Raw genomic sequence first — 26,167 nt, forward strand, 5'->3', positions numbered from 1 at the left:
TCTCTGCCTACTTGTAAACTCTATTTGTCATATAAATAAATAAAATCTTAAAAAAAAAAAAAACATAAAAAGAGGTACAAAGAACAGAGTTGTGATTGCTTGGGCAGATTTGGGAGGATAAACAGAAGAGAAAGGGAGCCTACCAGAAGCTAGTCATTGGAAAGTAACATAATACCGCAGGGCAAAAGTGTCCTGCACCTGAGGACCAGCGATAGCTTGGAGACCGGGGTGGCAGGTCAGAAAAAGACTGATAACAGCACTCAAACACAACACAGGGGCTTAAGGGGCAAATTCAGGGACCAGGAAGCTGCAAGCCCCGACCTCAGCCTGCAGGCCTTGGGGACTGGCCACTGGCACCTCAGGTGCCACCCGAGCCCACCCAGATCCAGACTGTTCGCAGTTTGGGAGACACAGAGGGTAGAGGCAAGTGGGGGTCTGGGCTGACTGCTAAAAGGATCACTGTGGGTGTGCACCACCTGTGGAAGGCTGCGATTTTCAGCGGTGCTTACAGAGGGGAAGACTGTGTGTTCCAAAGGGTTCAGAGAGGAATGGCTTCTCTTCTCTGAGATGGAGGTCTGGGTGCGGACATTTTCCTTTGCTCTGATCCTCCAAAAAGATGTGAAAAGGTGCTGGAAAACGAAACCCAAAACTCAGCTTCAACAGAGCCCACCCCCTTGATATGGGGCAGAGCAACTCCGCCCAAGTAGGACTGACTGAAAAACAATATGGCATGACCCTCTCCCAGAAGACAAGCTGGAAGAACAAGAGGATGACAACCCAAGGGTACCTAAACTGTAAAACCCTAACACTAGGGGAAAATGGTATATTTAACTTATGTTGTTTGCCTCACCGCCTGTGTATTTCTCAGATGCAACTACTCACTACTTTTAAAATTCTTGCTCATGTGTTTTCTGTTTTCTTTTTTTCATTTTTTCTTTTTTTATCATGTTTTCATGTTTTCTTTTTTATCATTTCAATTAGGTGGTTAATACAACATATCCTATAGTGACTATTTTTAATTTTATTTTTTCAGTGTTCAAAGATTCATTGTCCATAATAACTTTTTAACTAAAACTTTTTCACACATACACTTTATGTGTATATACATACATACATTAAACATATATATGTTGAATATATGTATACATTGAATATATATACACATTGAAGCTTACACATATACATACATATATATGTATATACACATACATGTGTGTACATATACGTGCACACATGCATATATATACATATACATGTGTGTATATATGTATGTATAAGTTTTAATGTAGTCCTTTTCTCCCTATTCAATACTGCCTTTATATATATATATATATATATATACACACACACACCAGTTTTAATTTCCTGTATTTCTGGGAAGTAAGGTTTTCAAACAAACAAAAGAACAAAGTAGGGCTTTCAAACAAACAAAAGAACAAAATATTATTTCACATAAACAGAAAAAAATGCACCCAGGAAGAACTGAAATCACCCCACAACACCCACATCAAGAGATTATAGCCATCTTAATTTAGACCCCTTTATTGTTTTTTATTTTTGTTAGTCTTTTGTTTGTTTTTGGTTTTATATTTTATAATCTTATTCTTGGGATTCATAATGGCTGGGGGCATTTTTTTGGTGGTGGCTTCCAATTCTTCTGAACTTTCTGAGAGTGCACTTTGCCTGGACTGTGGTTGATATTTTCAACTGTACATTCTCTCAACCACAACTCGAGAATAACTAGGAGGAGAACTCCCAACAAAGAAAACACCCAGAGACAACAGCCTCTCCCACAGACTTAGTGGATATGGATATAAGCAAGATGTCAGAAACAGACTTCAGGGCAAGAATTATGAGACAATAGCTAGGCTTGAGAAAACCACTAACAGCAGCATAGAATCTCTAAGGGCAGAAATGAGAGTTAAGCCAAACTTAAAAATGAAATGCAGTATAAACCAGATACTCTAACAACTAGGAAGAAGGACGAATTAGTGATCTAGAAGATAAATTGATAGGAAGGAAGAGGAGGAGGCCTGGAGTAAACAGTTTAAAATCTATGAGAACAAACTTAGAGAAATCAATGACACTATGAAACATTCCAATGTCAGAATTTTGGGGATCAATGAGGGGATGAGGAGAAAGAGAAGACTAGGAGATATATTTTTAACAAAACCATGAAATGTTACAATGTCAGAATTACGGGGATCCCTGAGCGGGCAGACAGAGAGACTAAAAGATATATTTGAGCAAATTGTAGCTGAGAACCTCCCTAACCTAGAAAAGGAAACCAGCATTTGCGTCCTAGAGGCAGAGAAGACCCCTCCCAAGGTCAAGGAGAACAGAAAACTCACAAATCTTAGAACCAAGGACGCCATCCAAGGGCAGTTAAGGGGAAGAGAGTCCTTACATACAGCATAGAGACATCAGAGTAACGTCAGACCTATCCACAGAGACCTGGCAAGACAAAAAGGGCGGGCAAGACATATTCAGGTTATTAAATGAGAAGACCACAGAGCCAAGAATTCTTTATACGGAAAGGCTGTCATTCAGAATGGATGGAGAGAAAACAAGCTTACGAGACTGGCAAAAGATGAAAGAATACATGACCACTAATCTAGCTCTGCAAGAAACATTAAGGGAGGGGTTCTATAAAAAGACAAAGATGCTGAGAGGAATATGGACCGGAAATTTACAGAGACAATCCACAGAAACATGAACTGTACAGACAAGAGGATGACAATAAATCTGTACCTTTCATTAGTAACCCTCAACGTGAACAGCCTAAATGCTGCCATAAAACAGTAGAGGGCTGAAGACTGCATACAAAGACAGGACATATGTTATCTAAGAGACTCATTCTGAGCCTAAAGAAACATCCAGACTAAAACGGGATGGAGAATCATTTTTCATGCCAATGGGACTCAAAAGAAAGCAGGGTAGCAATTCTTTTATCGGCAAACTAGAATTTAAAACAAACACTGTAATAACAGATCCGGCAGATACATTCGTAAAGGGTCTAACCAACAAGAATATCTAACAACTGTAAATACCTATGCCCCCAACATAGGAAGAGCCAACTATGTAACCCAACTGTTAACCAAAATAAAGAATCAGATTGACAAGAATACATTAATAGTAGGAGAGTTTAACACTGCATTCTCAGCACTGGACAGATCACCTAAACAGAAGATCAACAAAAACTTAACTTTGAATGACACACTGGCTCAGAAGAACTAAGAAATATGTACAGAATAATCCACTCTAAAACAACAGAATAATCATTCCTCTTGACTCCATAAGGAACTTCCTATGAAATAGACCACATACTGGGTTACAAATCAGGACTCAACCAATACAAAAAGACTGATATTATTCCCTGCATATTAGATGACAATGGCTTAAAACTGTAACTCAATCACAAGAAAAGTTTTGAAAAATTCAAGCACTTGGAAGCTAAAGACCGTCCTGCTTAAGAACATTTGGGTCAACCAGGAAATCAAAGAACAACTTAAACAATTCATGAAAACCAATGAGAACAAAAGCATATCGGTCCAAAACCTACGGGCTATGGCAAAGGCGGTCCTAAAGGGGAAAGAGAGAGTCATCCAAGCCTCATTCAAAAATACATAAAAATCCCAAATACACAAACTATCGTTATACTTTCAAAAAACTGGAGAATAAAAAAATTAAGCCCAACCAATGCACGAAAAGGGTAATAATTAAGATCAGAGCGGAGATAAATGAATTACAAACCAGAGATACAGCAGAACACATCGACAAAACTAGAAATTGGTCCTCTGAAAGAATTGATGATATTAATAAACCACTGGCCAGACTAAACCAAAAAAGAGAAAGGACTCAAATTAGTAAAATCAGGAATGAAAGGAGAAAGATCATCACTAACACCAACAAAATAGAAACAATTAACAGAAATTATTATCAACAGCTAAATGCCAGTAAGTTAAGCAACCTAGAAGAAATGGCTGCATTCCTAGAAACCTATAAACTTCTAAGACTGAAACGGGACAACTGACAACCTGAATAGACCGATGACCAGTAACAAAATTAAAACATTAATTAAAAACCTCCCAAAAGGGGGGCGCCTGGGTGGCTCAGTGGTTAAGCCGCTGCCTTCGGCTCAGGTCATGATCTCAGGGTCCTGGGATCGAGTCCCGCATCGGGCTCTCTGCTCAGCAGGGAGCCTGCTTCCTCCTCTCTCTCTCTCTCTGCCTGCCTCTCTGCCTACTTGTGATTTCTCTCTGTCAAATAAATAAATAAAATCTTTAAAAAAAAAAAAAAAAAACCCTCCCAAAAGGGACGCCTGGGTGGCTCAGTTGGTTAAGCAGCTGCCTTCGGCTCAGGTCATGATCCCAGCGTCCTGGGATCGAGTCCCATGTCGGGCTCCTTGCTCAGCAGGGAGCCTGCTTCTCCCTCTGCCTCTGCCTGCCATTCTGTCTGCCTGTGCTCGCTCTCTCCCCATCTCTCTCTCTGATAAATAAATAAAATCTTTAAAAAAAAAAATAAAAAAATAAAAACTTCCCAAAAAACAAGAGTTTAGGGCCAGATGGCTTCCCACGGAAATTCTACCAAACATTCAAAGAAGAAATCATACCTACTCTACTGAAGCTGTTCCAAAAAACAGAAACAGAAGGAAAACTTCCAGACTCTTTCTATGAAGCCACCACTACCTTGATCCCAAAACCAGGCAAAGACCCATCAAAAAGGAGAATTTCAGACCAATATCCCTGATGAATACAGAAGCCAAGATTCTCAACAAGATCCTAGCTAATAGGATCCAACAGTACGTTAAAAAAAGATTATTTACCGGGGCGCCGGTTAAGGGTTAAGCCGCTGCCTTCGGCTCAGGTCATGATCTCAGGGTCCTGGGATCGAGTCCCGCATCGGGCTCTCTGCTCAGCAGGGAGCCTGCTTCCCTCTCTCTCTTTCTCTACCTGCCTCTCCATCTACTTGTGATCTGTCTCTGTCAAATAAATAAATAAAATCTTTAAAAAAAGAAAAAAAGATTATTTACCATGATCAGGTGGGATTTATCCCTGGGATGCAAGCGTGGTTCAACATTCGCAAATCAATCAACGTGATGAACAAATCAATACGAGAAGACAGAAGAGCCACATGGTCCTCTCAATCGAAGCAGAAAAAGCATCTGACAAAATACAGCATCCTTTCCTGATTAAAACTCTTCAGAGTACAGGGATAGAGGGAACATTCCTCAACTTCATAAAATCCATCTATGAAAAACCCACAGTGTATATCATTCTCAACAGGGAAAAGCTGAGAGCCTTTCCCTTAAGATCAGGAACACGACAGAGATGTTCAACACAGTACTAGAAGTCCTAGCAACAGCGACTGGACAGCAAAAGGAAATAAAAGGTATTCAAACCGGCAAAGAAGTCGTCAATCTCTCTCTTCTCAGATTACATAATACTCTTAGGTGGAAAATCAAAATTCTCCACCCCCAGATTACTAGAACTCATACAGCAATTCAGCAACACGGCAGAACACAAAATCAATGCACAGAAATCCGCTGCTTTCTTATACCCTAACAATGTGACTGTAGAAAGAGAAACCAGAGAAGCAATTCCCTTTACAACAGCACCAAGAACCATAAGATACCTTGGAAATAAACCTAACCGAAGAGGTGAAGGATATATACTCTGGGAACGAAAGAATACTTAAGAAAGAAACTGAAGAAGACAAAAACATGGAAACACATTCCATGCTCACAGATCAGAAAAATAAACACTGTCAAAACATCTATCCTCCCCAGAGCTATCCGTACTTTCAACGCCATCCGCATCAGAACACCAGGGCATTTTTCAAAAAACAATCCTAAAACTTGTAGCGAACCAGAAAAGACCCCAAACTGCCAACGAAATGTTGAAAAGTAAACAAAGCTGGGGCATCACACTGCCTGGCTTCAAGCTTTATTACAAAGCTGCAATCACCAAGACAGCATGGTACTGGTATAGAAACAGACACATAGACCAGTGGAACAGAGTAGAGAGCCCAGATATGGATCCTCAACTCTATGGTCAACTAATCTCCCACACACCAGGAAAAAAATATCCTTTGGAAAAAAGACAGTCTCTTCAATAAACGGTGCTGGGAAAACTGGACAGCTATGTACAGAAGAATGAAAGTCAACCATCCACTTACAACATACACAAAGATAAACTCAAAATGAATGAAAGAACTCAACGTGAGGCAGGAATCCATCAAAATCCTATAAGACAACACAGGCAGTATTCTCTTCGACACCAGCCACAGCAACTTCTTTCGAGACGTGTCTCCAAAGGCCAGGGAAACAAAAGCAAAAATGAGCTTTTGGGACTTCATCAAGACAAAAAGCTTCTGCACAGCAAAGGAAATGGTCAACAAAACACAGAGGCAATCCATGGAATGGGAGAAAATATTTGCAAATGACATATAGACAAAGGTCTGATATACAAGATCTATAAAGAACTTCTCAAGTAAAATCTTAAAGAAAGAAAGGTTAGGGCACCTGGATGGCTCAGTTGGTTAAGCAACTGCCTTTGGCTCAGGTCAAAGGGGACTGAGTGCCACATTAGGCTCCCTGCTCATCAGGGAGTCTGCTCTTCCCTCTAACCCTCTCCCTCTATGCGGTTTCTCTCTCTCAAGGAAATAAGTAAACTCTTTTAAAGAACTTCTCAAACTCAATAGCCAGAAAACTAATAACCCAGTCAAAAAATGGGCATAAGACAAGAAACAACACTTCTCCAAAAAAGACATACAAATGGGTAACAGATACATGAAAAAATGCTCAACATCATTAGCCATCAGGGAAAGACAAATCAAAATGACAATGGGATATCACCACAACCAGTTACAATGGCAAAAATTAACAAGAAAGGAATAAACAAGTGTTGGAGAGGATGTGAAGAAAGGGGAACTCTCTTACACGTTGGTGAGACTATAGTTTAAGTTGGTGTAGCTACCGTGGGAAACAGTATGGAGGTTATTCAAGATGTTAAGAATAGAGCTATGCTCTGACTCGGCAATTGCACTACTGGGTATTTATCCCAAAGATACAGAGGTAGTGAAAAGAAAGGGCACGGGCTACCCCAAAGTTTATAGCTGCAATGGCCACAGTTGCCAAACTGTGGAAAGAACCAAGATACTCTTCAAAAGATGAAAAGATATAGATGATATGGTGCATATAAACAATGGAATGTTACTCAGCCATCAAAAAGTATGAATAGCTATCATTTGCATCAACATAGATGTAACCGGTGGGTATTACGCTAAGCGAAATAAGTCAAGCAGAGAAAGACAATTATCATTTGTTTTCACTCATATATGGGACATAAGCAATAATACGAAGGACCACAAGGGAAGGGAGGGAAATCCAAAGGGGGAGAAATCAGAGAGGAAGATGAACCATTCTCTGTTTCTCACAGACTCCGACAAACAATCTGGCAGTTTCAGAAGGGAGGAAAGTGGGAGAAGGGGATAACAGGGTGATGGTATTAAGAAGGGCATGTGTTGGGGCGCCTGGGTGGCGTCAGTGGGTTAATGCCTCTGCCTTCGGCTCCGGTCATGATCCCAGGGTCCTGGGATCGAGCCTCGCACTGGGCTCCGTGCTCTGCGAGGAACCTGCTTCCTCCCCTCTCTCTCTCTCTGCCTGCCTCTCTGTCTACTTGTGATTTCTCTCTGTCAAATAAATAAAATCTTTAACAAAACATAACAAAACAAAACAAAAAAAAAAAAAAAGAAGGGCACGTGTTGTGATGAGTACTGCATGTCACACCTATATAATGGCTAACTAAGCATAATAAAAAATACATATATACATATATACATACATACTTACATAGTTTCACTTGGGAGAGAAAAAGTGTTAGAAAATCATAGGTGGGGAACCTGGGTGACTAGGTGTCAGTGGGTTAGAGCCTCTGCCTTGGGCACAGGTCATGATCCTCAGGGTCCTGGGATGGAGCCCTGAATCAGGTTCTCTGCTCAGCAGGAAATTCTCTCTCTGCCTGCCTCTCTGACTAGTTGTGATCTTGGTCTGTCAAATAAATAAATAAAATCTTTAAAAAAAATAATAAATCATAGGTTAAGTCCTTACAAACTGGGCACTACTGTGATTCCTCCTTAATTGCATGGTCATCTTGGTACAGGGCTCTCCACTGTGATTCAGGTCCTCTCTTGGCAATGGTGACATCCTTTTCCCATCCTCTCTTCGTTCCTCCTTCATCAGAACCGTGCGAGGGCATATGACACCTTCTTTATCTAAGGCAATCAGAAACAAATCTGAAAACAAATCTATTCTCCCATCAAAGTCAACAAACCAACTCTCCCACTTCTGTACTTTAACCCACACATTGTCACATTGTCTCTTGGCCTTATTAAGCTTCACCTTTCTTCCGTAAAGTCTTATCCCTGGCCATTAGCCCCAAGCCCATCATCTTGGGACCAGCCCCATAGATCTGCAGTTTCTTCAGCTCTGGATTCTTCTCAATATCTTCCTCTGTAGGTTCTGGCTATAAAAACAAGGTTCAAAGAAGGAAACAAGTTACATATATGTATGTATACACACATACAAATACATATTTCAGGCAAGATCTAAACTTCCATTATTTGCAAATTATCTTGGGAAGTATCCCAAAAGAAGTCACAGAGAGTTAAGTCAATCAACAGTTTACACTTATCTTTAACTATTTTAAGATTTATTTATTTATTTAAGGAGAAAGCGAGAGAGTCAACACAAGCAGGGTGAATGGGAAAGGGAGAGATAGGCTCCCGCTGCGCAAGGACCCTGATGTGGAGCTCAATCCCAGGACCTCAGATTATGACCCAAGTCAAAGGCAGATAACTGACTTAGCCATCCAGGTGCCCCTAATTTTTAACTATTTATTCATGACGTATTCTTACCCTGTAGGTAAGATGTGGCCAGACAGGAGTTAATGAGAAATTTCAGTGGTAACTACCTTTCTCAAATGTTTTCCTGCTATGAACAAAATAGTAAAATAGTTCTGTGTTCGCAAGGCTAGATCAGCTTAAGAAGCATAAAATATATAAATAATACTACAGAATTCACTAAATACAAAGGAGTTTTTCTACAGCTCAGTAAGATACAAATGGGAAGTTAGGAGGATTCCATTTTGAACTCAGAGCAATAGAACTAACTTTCTTCTCACAATATAATCGAGGATCCTAGAAAACTGTAAACCCATTATGTGTCATAAATACACATACTGAATACCATTTTCAGTATATCTTTTTACTGCACATCATGAGGTATCTTTTATCTGTGCTTGAGTCTACTTTCATTGTACTTTTAAAGCCCTACTGTAGTTCTCCCTTTTATTTAAAATTTGAGGTTTTTGTAGATTTTATTCTATACTTATATACAAATGCACATAATAACATATTTTCTGATTCTGATCTAGGCCCAAAGTAACTTATGTAGAAAATGACATATAATGTACAACCATGATAAACCATGATACCATGATAAACACAGGATCAACTGGGACAGAATGGGGGTAGTAAAAATAATCTCCCAATGATCAGACACAAATCAAAGAGAAACACAGGAGTCTGGAGCTCAAAACAGAGGTTTGTTCAATCAAAACCACAGTGAGATACCAACTCATACCAGTAAGAACAGCTAAAATTAACAAGTCAGAAAACAACAGATGTTGGCAAGAATGCAAAGAAAGACGAACCTTCTCACACTGCTGGTGGGAATGCAACCTGGTGCAGCCACTCTGGAAAACAGCATGGAGGCTCCTCGAAAAGTTGAAAATAAGCTGTAATCCAGCAATCACACTACTGGGTACTTACCCCAAAGATACAAAAGTATTATCTTTGGGGTAAATGAAATGAAGGGCCGGGGTGCCTGGGTGGCTCAGTGGATTAAGCCGCTGCCTTCGGCTCAGGTCATGATCTCAGGGTCCTGGGATCATCCTGCATCAGGCTCTCTGCTCGGCAGGGAGCCTGCTTCTCTCTCTCTCTCTGCCTGCCTCTCTGCCTACTTGTGATCTCTGTCTGTCAAATAAATAAATAAAATCTTTAAAAAAAAAAAAAAAAAAGAAATGAAGGGCCATGTGCACCTGAATGTTTACAGCAGCAATGTCTAAAATAGCTAGACTATGAAAAGAACCTAGATAAACACACACACACACACAAATAGCTATGCAGCCATCAAAGGAAACGACATCTTGCCATTTGCAACAACGTGGATGAACTAGAGGGTATTATGCTGAGTGAAATAAGTCAATCACAGACAATTATCGTATGATCTCTCTAACATGAGGAATCTGAGAGGCAATGCAGGGAGTCATGGTAGGAAGGAAGGGGAAAACAATGAAACAAGATGCGACCACGTAAGAGGACAAACCTTAAAGACTCTTAGTATCAGGAAACAAACTGGGGAGTGGGGGAGGGAGGGATAGGACAGATACTGGGGAGGGTATGTGCTATGCTGAGTACTGTTAACATGATTCAACAGACCTGTACCACTGAAACAAATAATACACTGTATGTTAATACAGTAAAAAAGAAAAACAAAAAAAAGAGGTTCATTCAAGGATAAAATTTGTGGATCCATCAAACCATAAGTCTGTCCCACAGTTCATCATTGTATAATAATAATATTCCACAGGTAACTTACACTTTTCTTATTATATATCATTAGTACTATTTCTATTATTTGGTATTATAAACAATGATGTAATTAACTGTATTAACCACATTCCAATTTTCTGTTATTTTATATTCTGACATCTTGTAGGAGATCTTGCTAGCCTAAGAAACTTGCACCTGTAAGGGTTTGCTAATTCTTTTTTTTTTTTAAGATTTTATTTATTTATTTATTTGACAGACAGAGATCACAAGTAGGCAGAGAGGCAGGTAGAAAGAGAGAGAGGAGGAAGCAGGCTATCCACAGAGCGGACAGCCCGATGCAGGGGGATCCCAGGACCCTGGGATCATGACCTGAGCCGAAGGCAGAGCCACCCAGGCGCCCCAGGGGTTTGCTAATTCTTAAAGGCAGTGAATTTGTAGTTCAGTCCACCTTTCATATACACACCAAGCAGTATCATATATCAACTTCCAACCATCTCCTTATCTAACCTTCACACTCCCAAAATTAAATTGGCCAGGTCCAAAACAATTTCAGATAGTCCCTATGCTCCAGAGCCTAGCGGAATAATTCAAACTATTCAAACCTAGAATGTTTATCCCACCCTGTCTCACCTGCCTTAAGGAAACTCAGATAAAGGCTACAGCCTATGCCCTCCTCTTGCTTCCTGATCCTTACTAAGATTAATGCTTTCTCCTGTGGCCCTGCATGATGTGCTTTGACTCTTGTTTCTAGAAAAACTGTAACTTTAAAACTTTTTAGTGGCACTGAACTCTCCAGGTTGTCATCCAGTCACTTTTCTACATTAAGACCTAGACATAAATTACAAATACCCATATATTTGTTGTACACTATTGTCTAAGATTTATTAATAGAAGACATGCACCTTTGAAATTTTAATAACTTAAAATTTTAACTTTAGTTCAATCTTATACTACCAGCAGTGCACAAAGATGCCTGATTCCTCATTCTTCACACATTTTGATTTTACCAATCAGTTATATAAAAACAAATACATCGGGCGCCTGGGTAGCTCAGTGGGGGAGCCGCTGCCTTCGGCTCGGGTCATGATCTCGGGGTCCTGGGATCGAGTCCCGCATCGGGCTCTCTGCTCAGCAGGGAGCCTGCTTCCTTCTCTCTCTCTCTCTGCCTGCCTCTCTGCCTACTTGTGATTTCTCTCTGTCAAATAAATAGGTGGAATCTTAAAAAAAAATAAATAGATAAAAAATAAAAACAAATACATCACTATTTTATGACATCAATTTATAAGTGAGATTAAACTCTTCTGAGTTACCATTCTGTAGGGTTTAATAGAAGACTTGAAAACAGGTTGTGAAAGATGATTCTATCAGCATAGTAGGCATAGGACTCTTAAGTGCCACATTTATTACTTTACAATTTTACATTATATATTCATTATACTACACACATTATACGTAACACTGTATCTTGAAATATAATTCAAAGTACCTTTTAAAAGAGCTAACTAATGCTTTTATTTTTTTTTTAAGATTTTATTTATTTATTTGACAGAGAGAGATCACAAGTAGGCAGAGAGGCTGGCAGAGAGAGAGAGAGAGAGGAAGCAGGCTCCCTGCTGAGTGGCCCAATGCAGGACTCCATCCCAGGGCCCTGAGATCATGACCTGAGCTGAAGGCAGCGGCTTAACTCACTGAGCCACCCAGGCGCCCCTAACTAATGCTTTTAAATATAAAATAAATATTAAATATGAGTGGAGGAAAGCAATATGGCAGAGGAGTAGGGGACCCTATTTCAACTAGTCTCCAACAGAGCATCTCCAGCAGCCAGTTTCGAGGTATGAACTAGGGAGCTATGACTCTGTGGGTAGATACCGAAAGATATAACAGAAGCGCTGGCACTGGGAAGGAGAAATAACACGAGAGCACAAAAATGTCCCAACCTGGGGCCTGGGCACAGACTCACAATAAAAGCTATGTGAGGGCGCCTGGGTGGCTCAGTGGGCTAAAGCCTCTGCCTCTGGCTCAGGTAATGATCTCGGGGTCCTGGGATCGAGTCCCACATCGGGCTCTCTGCTCAGCAGGGAGTCTGCTTCCTCCTCTCTCTCTCTGTCTGCCTCTCTGCCTACTTGTGATCTCTCTCTGTCAAATAAATAAATAAAATCGTAAAAAAAAAAAAAAAGCTATGTGAAAAGAACTATAGAGCAGAGCCCCAGACTAAAGCTGGAGCCGTGGAACAGACGTGTGAACCAGGGGTGGCTTGTGGTTTTAGAAGCAGAGATGTGCCTGGACCTGGAAGCAAGGGCTGGGAGTGCTGCCTGCGTTGTAGAGCACACAACCCCAGGTGGCTGTGGTTTTTAGCAGACAGAAGTGGGGACAGTATGGCCTGGAGAGCCAACCGAGGGGCAGGCTGCGATCTCTCTGTTCTGACACAGAGGTTTCAATAAGGTCACTTCTGCTCTTACTTACTCTGAGGGGGGACGTGGAAAGCCACCAGAGAAAGCCGCAAAAGCCCTTCAAAACCAGTTTTCACTGAATCCATTCTACCTCCCCATAGGCAGCAGGGCAACTCTGCCCAAACGGGGTTGCATGAGTAACAGCATGGCAGACCCCTCTCCTCAGATGACAGGCTGGAAAAACAAGAGGCTGACAATCCTAAGGTCCCTATAAAACAGGTGCATGCATCTTGCTTCAGTTGTGGTCAATAATTTGGACCCTACACACTCCCTCAATCACCCCTCAACAGAATAAGTAAGAGGTGGAACCACCAACATAGGAAAAACTAACGAGTCTGTGACCTCGTGACCTAATGGATATGGATAAAAGCAAGATGTCAGAAACAGACTTCAGGGTAACAGGTGTGCAGACAATAGCCAGGATGGAGAAAACCACTAATGGCAAAATAGAGACTCGAAGGGTTAGAAGTGAGAGCTGAGGGATGCCTTGGTGCCTAAGTGGGTTAAAGCCTCTGTCTTCAGCTCAGGTCATGATCCCAGGGTCCTGGGATCGAGCCCCACATCAGGCTCTCTGCTCAGCAGGGAGCCTGCTTCCCCCTCTCTCTCTCTCTCTGCCTGCCTCTCTGCCTACTTGTGATCTCTGTCTGTCAAATAAATAAATAAAATCTTAAAAAAAAAAAAAAAAGAAGAAGAAGTGAGAGCTGATCTGGCAGAACTTAAAAATGCTATCAATGAGATCCAGTCTAATCTAACAGCCAAGCTAAATGAAGCAGAAGATCAATTAGTGACAGAAAAGAAGTATCAGGAGGGGGCCTGGCATAAAGAACTTAAAATCCAGGAGCACCTGGGAGGCTCAGTCGGTTAAAGCCTCTGCCTTTGGCTCTGGTCATGATCCCGGCATCCTGGGATCGAGTCCCACATCGGGACTTGCTCAGCAGGGAGCCTGCTTCTCCCTCTGCCTCTGCCTGCCATTCTGTCTGCCTGTGCTCGCTCTCTCCCCATCTCTCTCTGATAAATAAAATCTTTACAAAAAAAAAAAAAAAAAAAAAAAGAACTTAAAATCCATAAAAGCAGAATTAGAGCAATAAATGATGCCATGAAACATTCCAATGCCAGAATTACTGGGATCCTTGAGAGGGTGGGGAAAGAGAGAGAACTAGAAAATATAGCTGAACAAATCACAGATGAGAATTTCCCTGATCTGGGGAAGGAAACAAGCACTGCTGTACTAGAAGCAGAGAGGACCGCTCCCAAGATCAAGAACAGACCAATGCCCCAGCATGTTATAGTGAAACTACTCAATCTTAGAACCAAGAAACCATCTTAAGGCAGCTAGGGGAAAGAGACTCCTTAGGTACAAAGGGAAGAACATCAGAATAATGTCAGGCCTGTCCACAAGACCAGGCAAGCCAGAAAGGGCTAGCAAGACATAGGATACTAAATGAGAAGAACATGCACCTAAGAGTTCTTTATCTGGCAAAGCTGTCATTCAGAACAGATGGAGAGATAAAGAGCTTCCAAGCCTGGCACAAACTGAGAATATGTGAAGACCAAGCCAGTCCTGCAAGAAATATTAAGGGGGTCCTATAAAAGGAGAAAGACCCCAAGAGTGACATAGAACTCAGATATATAGAGACAATCTATAGAAACAAGGACTTCACGGGCAAAATGATGACAATAAAATCATATCTTTCAACTATCACTCTAACGTGAATGGCCTAGATACTCCCATAAAAGGGCACAAGGTTGCAGATTGGATAAAAGGATAGGACCCATCAATATGCTGGCTAAAAGAGACTCATTCTGAACCTAGATACATCCAGACTGAAAATGATGGGATAGAGAACCATCTTTCAAGCCAATGGACCTCAAAAGAAAGCTGAGGTAGTAATTCTCAGATCAGACAAATTAGATTTTAAGCTAAAGACAGTAGTTAGAGATACAGAACACTACATCAATTTTAGAGGGTCTATCCAACAAGAATATCTAATATTGTAAATATTTATTGAATGACAACATTATTTGACAATATTGAATGACAATATTATTTGAATGACAAACTAGATGAACCTCATTAATATATACAGAACAATGCCCCCTAGAACAACAGTATACTCATTCTTCTTGAGTGTACATGGAACTTTCTTCAGAATATACCACATACTGGATCACAAATCAGGATACAACCATACCAAAAGACTGAGATTATTCCCTGTATATTCTCAGATCACGATGCTTTAAATTGGAACTCAATCACATGAAAAAGTTTTCGGGGCGCCTGGGTGGCTCAGTGGGTTAAACCCTCTGCCTTTGGCTCATGTCATCATCCCAGGGTCCTGGGATCGAGCCCCCCGTCAGGCTCTATGCTCAGCAGGGAGCCTGCTTCCCCCTCTCTCTCTGGCTCACTCTCTGCCTACTTGTGATCCCTGTCTATCAAATAAATAAATCTTTAAAAAAAAAGGAAAAAGAAAAAGTTTTGAAAAGTTCAAACACTTGGAAGCTAAAGACCGTCCTGCTTAAGAACATTTGGGTCAACCAGGAAATCAAAGAACAACTTAAACAATTCATGAAAACCAATGAGAACAAAAGCATATCGGTCCAAAACCTACGGGCTATGGCAAAGGCGGTCCTAAAGGGGAAAGAGAGAGTCATCCAAGCCTCATTCAAAAATACATAAAAATCCCAAATACACAAACTATCGTTATACTTTCAAAAAACTGGAGAATAAAAAAATTAAGCCCAACCAATGCACGAAAAGGGTAATAATTAAGATCAGAGCGGAGATAAATGAATTACAAACCAGAGATACAGCAGAACACATCGACAAAACTAGAAATTGGTCCTCTGAAAGAATTAATGATATTAATAAACCACTGGCCAGACTAAACCAAAAAAGAGAAAGGACTCAAATTAGTAAAATCAGGAATGAAAGGAGAAAGATCATCACTAACACCAACAAAATAGAAACAATTAACAGAAATTATTATCAACAGCTAAATGCCAGTAAGTTAAGCAACCTAGAAGAAATGGCTGCATTCCTAGAAACCTATAAACTTCTAAGACTGAAACGGGACAACTGACAACCTGAATAGACCGATGACCAGTAACAAAATTAAAACATTAATTAAAAACCTCCCAAAAGGGACGCCTGGGTGGCTCAGTTGGTTAAGCAGCTGCCTTCGGCTCAGGTCATGATCCCAGCGTCCTGGGATCGAGTCCCATGTCGGGCTCCTTGCTCAGCAGGGAGCCTGCTTCTCCCTCTGCCTCTGCCTGCCATTCTGTCTGCCTGTGCTCGCTCTCTCCCCATCTCTCTCTCTGATAAATAAATAAAATCTTTAAAAAAAAAATAAAAAAATAAAAACTTCCCAAAAAACAAGAGTTTAGGGCCAGATGGCTTCCCACGGAAATTCTACCAAACATTCAAAGAAGAAATCATACCTACTCTACTGAAGCTGTTCCAAAAAACAGAAACAGAAGGAAAACTTCCAGACTCTTTCTATGAAGCCACCACTACCTTGATCCCAAAACCAGGCAAAGACCCATCAAAAAGGAGAATTTCAGACCAATATCCCTGATGAATACAGAAGCCAAGATTCTCAACAAGATCCTAGCTAATAGGATCCAACAGTACGTTAAAAAAAGATTATTTACCGGGGCGCCGGTTAAGGGTTAAGCCGCTGCCTTCGGCTCAGGTCATGATCTCAGGGTCCTGGGATCGAGTCCCGCATCGGGCTCTCTGCTCAGCAGGGAGCCTGCTTCCCTCTCTCTCTTTCTCTACCTGCCTCTCCATCTACTTGTGATCTGTCTCTGTCAAATAAATAAATAAAATCTTTAAAAAAAGAAAAAAAGATTATTTACCATGATCAGGTGGGATTTATCCCTGGGATGCAAGCGTGGTTCAACATTCGCAAATCAATCAACGTGATGAACAAATCAATACGAGAAGACAGAAGAGCCACATGGTCCTCTCAATCGAAGCAGAAAAAGCATCTGACAAAATACAGCATCCTTTCCTGATTAAAACTCTTCAGAGTACAGGGATAGAGGGAACATTCCTCAACTTCATAAAATCCATCTATGAAAAACCCACAGTGTATATCATTCTCAACAGGGAAAAGCTGAGAGCCTTTCCCTTAAGATCAGGAACACGACAGAGATGTTCAACACAGTACTAGAAGTCCTAGCAACAGCGACTGGACAGCAAAAGGAAATAAAAGGTATTCAAACCGGCAAAGAAGTCGTCAATCTCTCTCTTCTCAGATTACATAATACTCTTAGGTGGAAAATCAAAATTCTCCACCCCCAGATTACTAGAACTCATACAGCAATTCAGCAACACGGCAGAACACAAAATCAATGCACAGAAATCCGCTGCTTTCTTATACCCTAACAATGTGACTGTAGAAAGAGAAACCAGAGAAGCAATTCCCTTTACAACAGCACCAAGAACCATAAGATACCTTGGAAATAAACCTAACCGAAGAGGTGAAGGATATATACTCTGGGAACGAAAGAATACTTAAGAAAGAAACTGAAGAAGACAAAAACATGGAAACACATTCCATGCTCACAGATCAGAAAAATAAACACTGTCAAAACATCTATCCTCCCCAGAGCTATCCGTACTTTCAACGCCATCCGCATCAGAACACCAGGGCATTTTTCAAAAAACAATCCTAAAACTTGTAGCGAACCAGAAAAGACCCCAAACTGCCAACGAAATGTTGAAAAGTAAACAAAGCTGGGGCATCACACTGCCTGGCTTCAAGCTTTATTACAAAGCTGCAATCACCAAGACAGCATGGTACTGGTATAGAAACAGACACATAGACCAGTGGAACAGAGTAGAGAGCCCAGATATGGATCCTCAACTCTATGGTCAACTAATCTCCCACACACCAGGAAAAAAATATCCTTTGGAAAAAAGACAGTCTCTTCAATAAACGGTGCTGGGAAAACTGGACAGCTATGTACAGAAGAATGAAAGTCAACCATCCACTTACAACATACACAAAGATAAACTCAAAATGAATGAAAGAACTCAACGTGAGGCAGGAATCCATCAAAATCCTATAAGACAACACAGGCAGTATTCTCTTCGACACCAGCCACAGCAACTTCTTTCGAGACGTGTCTCCAAAGGCCAGGGAAACAAAAGCAAAAATGAGCTTTTGGGACTTCATCAAGACAAAAAGCTTCTGCACAGCAAAGGAAATGGTCAATAAAACACAGAGGCAATCCATGGAATGGGAGAAAATATTTGCAAATGACATATAGACAAAGGTCTGATATACAAGATCTATAATAAACTCCTCAAACTCAACACCCAAAAAAGCAGATAATCATGTTAAAAAATGGGCATAAGACATGAACAGACACTTCTCCAAAGACATACAAATGGCCAAAAGACACATGAAAAAATGTTCATCATCATTAGCCATCAGGGAGATCAAATCAAATCCACAGCGATACTACCTTGTACCACTTAGAATGGCAAAAATTAACAAGACAAAACAACTGTTGGAGAGAATGTGGAGAAGGGGGAACTCTCTTACACTGTTGGTGGGACTGCAAGTTGGAAAACAGTGTGGAGGTTCCTCAAAAAATTAAAAACAGAGTTACTCTATCACCCTGCAATTGCAAGACTGGGTACTTACCCCAAAGATACAAATGTAGATAAAAGAAGGGCACAGGGTACCCCAATGTTTACAGCAGCAATGTCCACAACAGCCAAACTCTGGAAAGAGCCAAGATGCCCTTTAACAGATGAATGGATAAAGAAGATGTGGTCCACACATACAATGGAATATTACTCAGCCATCAGAAAGGATGAATACCCAACTTCTGCCATCAACATGGATGGGACTGGAAGAGAATCTGCTAAGTGAAATAAGTCAATTATCTGATGGTTTCACTTACTTCTGGAACATAAGGAATAGCACGGAGGACATGAGAAGGAAGGGAAAAATGAAGGGGGAGGGAAATGAGAGGAACAGATGAACCACGATAAACTACGGATACCTGGAAACTGAGGGTTTCAAAGGGGAGGCACTGGGGGGATCGGTAAGCCCAGTGATGGGTATTAAGGAGGGCACATATTGCATGGAGCACTAGGTGTTATACAATGAATCATGGAACACTGCATCAAAAACTATGACATACTATATGACTAACTATATGGTGACTAACAACATAATAAATTTTTTTTTAATGACATAACAGGTATTATTCTTATCCTTTCAAAAATCTTACTATGCATTCTTGTATTACATATACCTAGCTCAAATTGGGAAAAAAAGGTATCATTCCCAATTTGTCACTGCATTTACTTCTTTTGTGCTTCAGGCAGAACTTATTTATAATTATTTTCCTCTTAATGTTCTGGAAGTACAATTTGTTTTGGTAACTACACGGTTTTAAGAATTTTTAAGACCTTTCCCATAAACTGGACAATTTCATTCTTAAGAAAAAGTATCTAAAGATTCCTTGATTTTGAAAATATTTTGTGTCCTTAGCTGATAATTACTACTTTTAAAGAAATTTTTGATTCCCAAATTATTAGCTCACTTTTCTTAGTCAGATAATTATGTGATGCTACCTTGTTTGAAGAACTAAATCACTCATGCAGAATCTATCCAAACTGCACTAATCTGAGCTAAATCACCATCTTTCTTCCTTCTACATCCAAATATTAAAATATTTAAAATTTTAGTATAAGTTTTACTCAGAAAGTATGTAAGAACAAATAGCATTACCCTTTTTTAGTTAACATAAAACGTATTACTTGCTTCAGGGGCACAGGTCTGTGAATCGTCAGGCTTAAAGAATTCACAGCACTCACCACAGTACATAGCCTCCCCAGTGTCCATCACCCAGCCACCCCATCTTTCTCCCCCAAACTGCATTATCCTAATGAAATATATTTTAGAAGCACAAACATCCAAAATTTAATGAGAACATATGTGGACACATGAAACAGGGTTTTTTTGGTCATTGTTGTTGTTGTTGTTGTTTAAAGATTTTATTTATTTGAGAAAGTAGGCGCAAGAAGGGGATCAGCAGAGGGAAAAACAGACACCCCAGGGAGGAGGAAGCCCGATGCAGGACTCAATCCCAGGACCGGAAGATCATCACCTGAGCCAAAGGCTCAGGTCCTTTGGTAACTGACTGAGATACACAGGGATCCTCACAAATCAGGTTTAGCAAGAAATGAAACTAAGTCTCTCTTGTCTGTGTTTTTAATTTTCTGATACTACATCGTTTGACACATGAAAACCCCTGCCTGGATAGGGAAAGACTGCTCCTCTGAGGTTAGCCAATTCTTTGAAATACCAAAGAACCCAGCAAAGAGTTTGCATTTCATACTCAAATCAACCAATCGGGGGCCATACCTTCAGTTAGGCTTCGGCACAAGAGGACGTAATATTCCTCTGCCTTAATCATCTCAGGGCCAGGTACCAGGCAAGAAGGAAACAGGAGTGTTCCAACAGATTAGATAGAGTCCATCCAAACTGTTCAAGCCAGCCAATCCTAAACCATTTTCCTACTGCGCCTCGCCCTTCCCTGAGAAACCCCATTAAGGTCATGACCTACACTTTCCCCTTATCCTGTTCCTACAACCTGACTCATGCTTTTGCTTTGTACTGTGGCCCTGTGAGGCAAGTCTCCTGAGTATAACTTTTTCCCAAGCTTCCCTTGTGGCTGACTATCCATCTCATAAAAGAACACAGAACAAAACTAACAAAAAAAGAGACAACAATACAGAGTCTATGTGAATCAACCCAAGATTCAAGAAAACCCCTAAAACTATATTAGAAAGAGGGGTGTCCACATGGCTCAGTCAGTTAGGCTCTTGGTTTCAGTTCAAGTACATGATCTCCTAGATCGTGAGAGTGAGACCCATGTCAGGCCCTTTATCTCTGTCCCTCCCCCTGCTAATGTGGTTTCTCTCAAAGAAATAAATAAAATCTTTTTTAAAAAACTATATTAAAAGAGTATGTTTTTAAAATGTGTAAAAACAAAACTACCAGAACAAAAATATTACAAACAATACCCATAAAAATAACTCATTCATTTTCAAATAAATCCATCTTGAACCAACTATACATGAAAAAAAAAAAAAAAAGAATGTCTTATAGATATGAACTGAATAAGTCCTAGATAAACTTTGAAGTTTTCGGGGAAAAAAAGGCACTCACATCAGGTTGTAGTCTTTTTGCCCGCCGACTATAGCTACTAAACTTGGAAGGCTGCACAGACTGTCTAAAGGGAATGCTGTGGGGTTTGTATTCCTTGTCTTTTTCCTCATTGTCAAATGGGTGAGTGTTACACTGCTGCGAACATGAGAAAACCTAAGGTCAGGAATTAGTCACATTCATAATCAGCAAATAATGAAATGATTCCTTTATCTTAAATCTCTAACAATGAAAGCTATACTTCCTTCTTAATTACACAAATTTACTGTTTATATTTTCTGTGATAAAAGCACACATACAATGAGAATTCTTCTACATATCTGCTTATGTATAAGCAGTAAAGCATAGTGGAGAACAGTCTTTGCAACCGACTATCAGGTTTGAACCTAGGCTCCCATTCCTACTTTGTATGCCTTGTGCTGTTCCAATACCTTTGTCAGAAAAGTGGACAATATAAATATCAAATCCAACAGAATTACACAGATTAAGTAAAATAGCCATTTACAAATATTCACGTATACACAGTTTCACAAAATGCCCTGAAAATAATAAAACTTAAAAACGTTATTTTAGATACCCAGCCAAATTAGTTTCCACTCCTTGAGTTAAACCCAGTATCAAAATATTATCCTTAAACTAACTTTTATTTGCACTACCCTTAAAAAGCTTAGTAATTCCGTAAGATAATTATCTTTATCACAGAGGATGCTTTTGTCTTATACTTTGATAGCCACTCCATAAAAATATCCAGTAACCTTCAAGAGAGGAAGACAGAAAAAACAATCCTCCAATTCTAACATAGCTGCTCTAAAGTATCTAAAACGTCTTCAAAATATACTTCATACTTCTTCTCAAACTGAACAATATTTTCCAGAGCCAATTCCCAAAATTTCTATCAATGTACATAAAGATTCTAAGCCCTGACTGCTCAGGAAGAAGCTCAATCCAGAAAAAGGAAGACAAGACTAGAAAGCAAAATCATATTAGGCACCAAATCAGCTAAGAGCCCTCACCACAAGGTTGGCTCCGGACTGAAACATTTCATAGGGGTAAATGATGCGCTCATAATGAGATCGTAGCAGGGAGCCAATATTTTTGCCTGGCGGATAGTTGAGTCGTTGGGCAACTCGGGCCCAACGACGATCTTTGCAAATGGCTTCATAGCCACCTTCCTCCATCACAATCTGCAAGGATAAGAAAGGTGTAAATTAACTGTGTGCAAACTAAGAGACCTAAACAGTAGCAGAGAGGATTAAAAATGAGGACTGTGCACTCCCACCTATGTCAATTGTTCCAAGATGAAAAGATTTTGTAAAGAAATATTGGCAAGTTCTGTATTGTGTGCTTTCCTACTTAAAGACACAAAATTCAACCACAGGGTCTCCTACCCAGGGGTTTTTACTTTTTTTTTTCTCTTTAAAGCAGAAGTACTCTCACCTTACTAAGGCTGTAGAGATCCAAGATCCGCCGTTCCACATTGGGAATTTTTAATGAAGAACCTTGGATTTCCCAGAATTTTGCAATCTGATCCAAATAGTTCAGTTTTACTCTGGTCTGAGCCTGAGGAAGAGAGAGTCTTATGAGACTGGTTTACTCCTTAACCTGACTGTGGTCCAATGTAACTTGAATGAACAAGTATTGTTTCATATATCTACAGTGCTCTACTAGGCTAGAATCTACATTTCACTATCTTACCACTACTGTCTAACAAAGGCTCAACTAAGCTGATTCTTCAATCTAAAAAGAGAGCTCAAAGAGTGATGCCTCAAAGTCAAAATCTTTCATCCCTAAATCTAAAGCACCGTCCTTAGATTTAGTAAAGGAAAGGCTAAGCAAGACCATTTAGGCTTAATCTAATATCTTCCTTACAGCATGCTGTAGTCTATACACACTGAAAAAAATGAAGTATTTTTCTATGTTATGTCAAAAATTTCCATAATTTCTGAATTAACCTTCTCTTATGCTAAGTCGTTTTGGAATTTCTCACCAGGCTAAAACTCATAATAGCAAAGGAAAATGCCACATCATTCATTAGCTTTCCATATTTAATACTACAAAGCTGAATATGCAGGCTGTTGACTGCTTTAAAAAATAAAATTTGTCTTTCCTAAATACTGTGATCCATATCAAATACAGTCCATCTTATTCAAAAACTTATGTACTACCACCACTCAAGTGGAAAATTTAGTTGACCATGTATCTGTCCTGAACTTTGCTCTTATGAAGAAATCAGGGAAACTCCACAATGATAAAATATGTTGGCATGGGCAGGAAAAAAATCTGTCTTCTTGCTATCCCTAATTTTAGCCAATTCTATGGCAGAAAAATATGTCATTCAATTCTGAAAAAAATAAAACTCTTGTTCATGTGCTGTCATTTTCCAGAAGACTTTATAAGAGATGAATATTCTCGAAAAAATGGAACTGGGGTTAGAATCAAATATTATCGCCTTTAAAAACATGTATGGTTAACTACAGTTATATAAGTATTAGTAAAGTATGATCAGAACTCAAATTCCAGCATAACTGGATGACTTTCCATTTTACCTCCAGTTCATTTAGCCTCTGAATGCGAGGTGTGAATCTGAAGTTGTCAACTTCTACTGCAAAGGGAGGTTGCCAGTCCTAGAAGAAAATAAAAGATCTTATTATGGCATAGCAAAGGATAAAGATGGGAAGAACTAGAACCATTTGTTTTCAGTATAATATTCCTCCCTTTTAAGACTTCTGGCTATTTTTTGCTCCTAAATGTTCAAATGGTTGCCTCTTTAATACCAAGTAAATGAAAAAGAAAAACAGCAACAACAACAACAAAAAAAAACACCTTCAAAACATCTTGGTACGTGTCTTCCAACAAAACAAGGAGAAAAAAAATAAAACAAAATAAAACAAATCTTGAGAAAGGGCCTAAAAGATTAATTTGAAAATAATGAAGCACACCTCAATGTGGACTCACTTGTTGGGTTCTTACTAAAGTTAAGAAAAATGTAACATGGATCAGAAGTGATTTTTTTTTTAAGATTTTATTTATTTATTTGACTGACAGAGATCACAAGTAGGCAGAGAGGCAGGCACAGAGAGCGGGGGAGGCAGGCTCCCTACCGAGCAGAAAGCCTGATGCGGGGCTCAATTCCAGGATTCTGGGATCATGACCCCAGCTGAAGGCAGAGGCTTTAACCCACTAAGCCACCCAGGTGCCCCTAGAAGTGATTTTGAAAGCTGGATCACTATTTATTCGCACTCACTACAGTGTTTTAAGTAGAGAATTATAATTAGTAGTAGTAAGAAAAATATGTACAAATAGAAGAAAGAAATGTAGTCAGATTAAGCATCTAACAAATGAGTAATAACGTGTGCATTAAGAGGACACGCTGAATTTTCATTTCCGTCATTTAAAGTGATAGTCTAGACGCAGTTAAGTTTGCCTTCTTAATTCAGAGAAAGGTAACAGTTTCAGTTAGCAGTTTTGAGTAAAACAAATCCAAAAGAGAGACCTGTCCGTGAAAACCAAATTAAATAAATGGAAGAGTTCACATCCGCCCGCATTCTTACCTGAGTTTTTACAGCAGGAGGTTAAGCCCAGGGGTTAATAAGAAAATCTATATAATTTTTGTGGGTGTGTGTGCTTTCAGTTATGTCTCAAGAGTTGGAAGTACATCTGAACGTTTTCAATGTAAATATTATTGTTTTAGAAATGCGTGTGTTGTAGCACAGCATAAAACCAATTTCAAATTCTTTCTTATTTTCTTTGTAAAATAACCCTACGAGGTCCGACGGTTGGAAGCCACCTCTCTGATGCTAACGTATCATGGTTATTTACAAAACAAGAAATTATACATGCATACAGTATTTAACAACAAGAACTAACGAGTTAAGGCTTTGCAGTACTCTAGTTCCCAAGCCGATTTCCAAATTTTGTTTCAGAGCCTTACCGTTGGTGGACGGATCTTGCAAATACCCGACTTTTCTGCAATGGGCCTGATTTTCGCGATGTAGCCCAGCGGGTCTCGGAATTCGGCCCAGGTAGGTTCAAACACTGGGCACTCTGGCGGCGGCAGGAACTCGTCGGACCCTGGATCCATCCCGTGCTCAGATGTTAATTTGAAAAATGGTTTCCTCTTTCTTCGGTGGCATATGAATTCTTTGTCGTCGAAACCTGGGCCCTGGAGGGCCTTTATTTTCCTTTAACTTCTACCGTTCTTTTAATTCATGCGATTGCTCACGACTCTCAGTTCTACAACCACCATCTTGACCCTGCAGCTTTTCCGGTTGCTTTACACTTCGTGTCACTCCGCGGATGGATTCTTCCGGCGCTAAAGCATTTCGAAAACAGAGCTGTTCTATGTGGACTAATAAAACCTAGAAACACAAAACGGAGTTCACTAAAACAAAACAAGTGCCATAAACCAGGAACTCCAGTAACATTGAACAGTTCTTCAACGGAAGAGGAGAGCACAATCACAAATAAAACCGCCGGATCTTTTTTTTTTAAACAAACACAACTGCGCATGTTACTCCTGCGCAGTAGACGGAAGATCGTAAAAATCCCTGTCGTCGATCGTTCACCTGTTTTTCACACAGAAAATTCCACATTTAGTAAAATTGCAAGCCCACTGTGTTCCGTTCCTATACCCTTGCAATCCACGACGTCGTGACCACTCATCCCAAAGTCCTTGAAACAATCTCCAGAAATTTACTGGCTTTTCAGTTACTCACCTGGCTTAATCCTAATAGAGTTACGACTCTTACAATCTTAAAACTATTTGTAAAACACGAATTGTTTTTATTCGTGTACACTATTTCACTTAAATACGCAGTTGGCATGCATACATTTTCTTACTGCATTTCTACAAACTAAAGATTTCATTCATTTATATCTAAACAGTGGTAGGGCACTAAAAACTTTTAT

At 39.9% G+C, this 26,167-nt stretch overlaps 1 protein-coding gene across 11 annotated transcripts in view; it reads right to left on the reverse strand.

Moving 5' to 3' along the window:
• LOC123394019 (lysine-specific demethylase 5D) overlaps positions 1 to 25,721 on the reverse strand; it is a 60,246-nt gene extending 34,525 nt beyond the window's left edge. For 4 of the 11 annotated variants that reach the window (XM_045087444.1, XM_045087442.1, XM_045087439.1 and 1 more), the window contains exons 1-7: positions 25,191 to 25,720; positions 23,806 to 23,883; positions 22,697 to 22,819; positions 22,273 to 22,443; positions 21,263 to 21,415; positions 8,402 to 8,525; positions 8,111 to 8,274 (exon numbers count right to left, since the gene is read on the reverse strand). In XM_045087444.1, the coding sequence (XP_044943379.1) occupies positions 8,111 to 8,274; positions 8,402 to 8,525; positions 21,263 to 21,415; positions 22,273 to 22,443; positions 22,697 to 22,819; positions 23,806 to 23,883; positions 25,191 to 25,340 (963 nt within the window). In that variant the 5' untranslated portion in view covers positions 25,341 to 25,720. Of the gene's footprint in view, positions 1 to 8,110; positions 8,275 to 8,401; positions 8,526 to 20,455; positions 21,005 to 21,262; positions 21,416 to 22,272; positions 22,444 to 22,696; positions 22,820 to 23,805; positions 23,884 to 25,190 lie in introns of those variants that run through there. The other 7 variants (XM_045087448.1, XM_045087447.1, XM_045087449.1 and 4 more) reach the window with 6 other exon arrangements.
• Positions 25,722 to 26,167: the final 446 nt, after the last annotated feature.

Source organism: Mustela putorius, unplaced genomic scaffold (genome assembly GCF_011764305.1).
Source record: "Mustela putorius furo isolate JIRA1106 unplaced genomic scaffold, ASM1176430v1.1 tig00001149_pilon_pilon_pilon, whole genome shotgun sequence".
Classification (NCBI taxonomy): domain Eukaryota; kingdom Metazoa; phylum Chordata; class Mammalia; order Carnivora; family Mustelidae; genus Mustela; species Mustela putorius.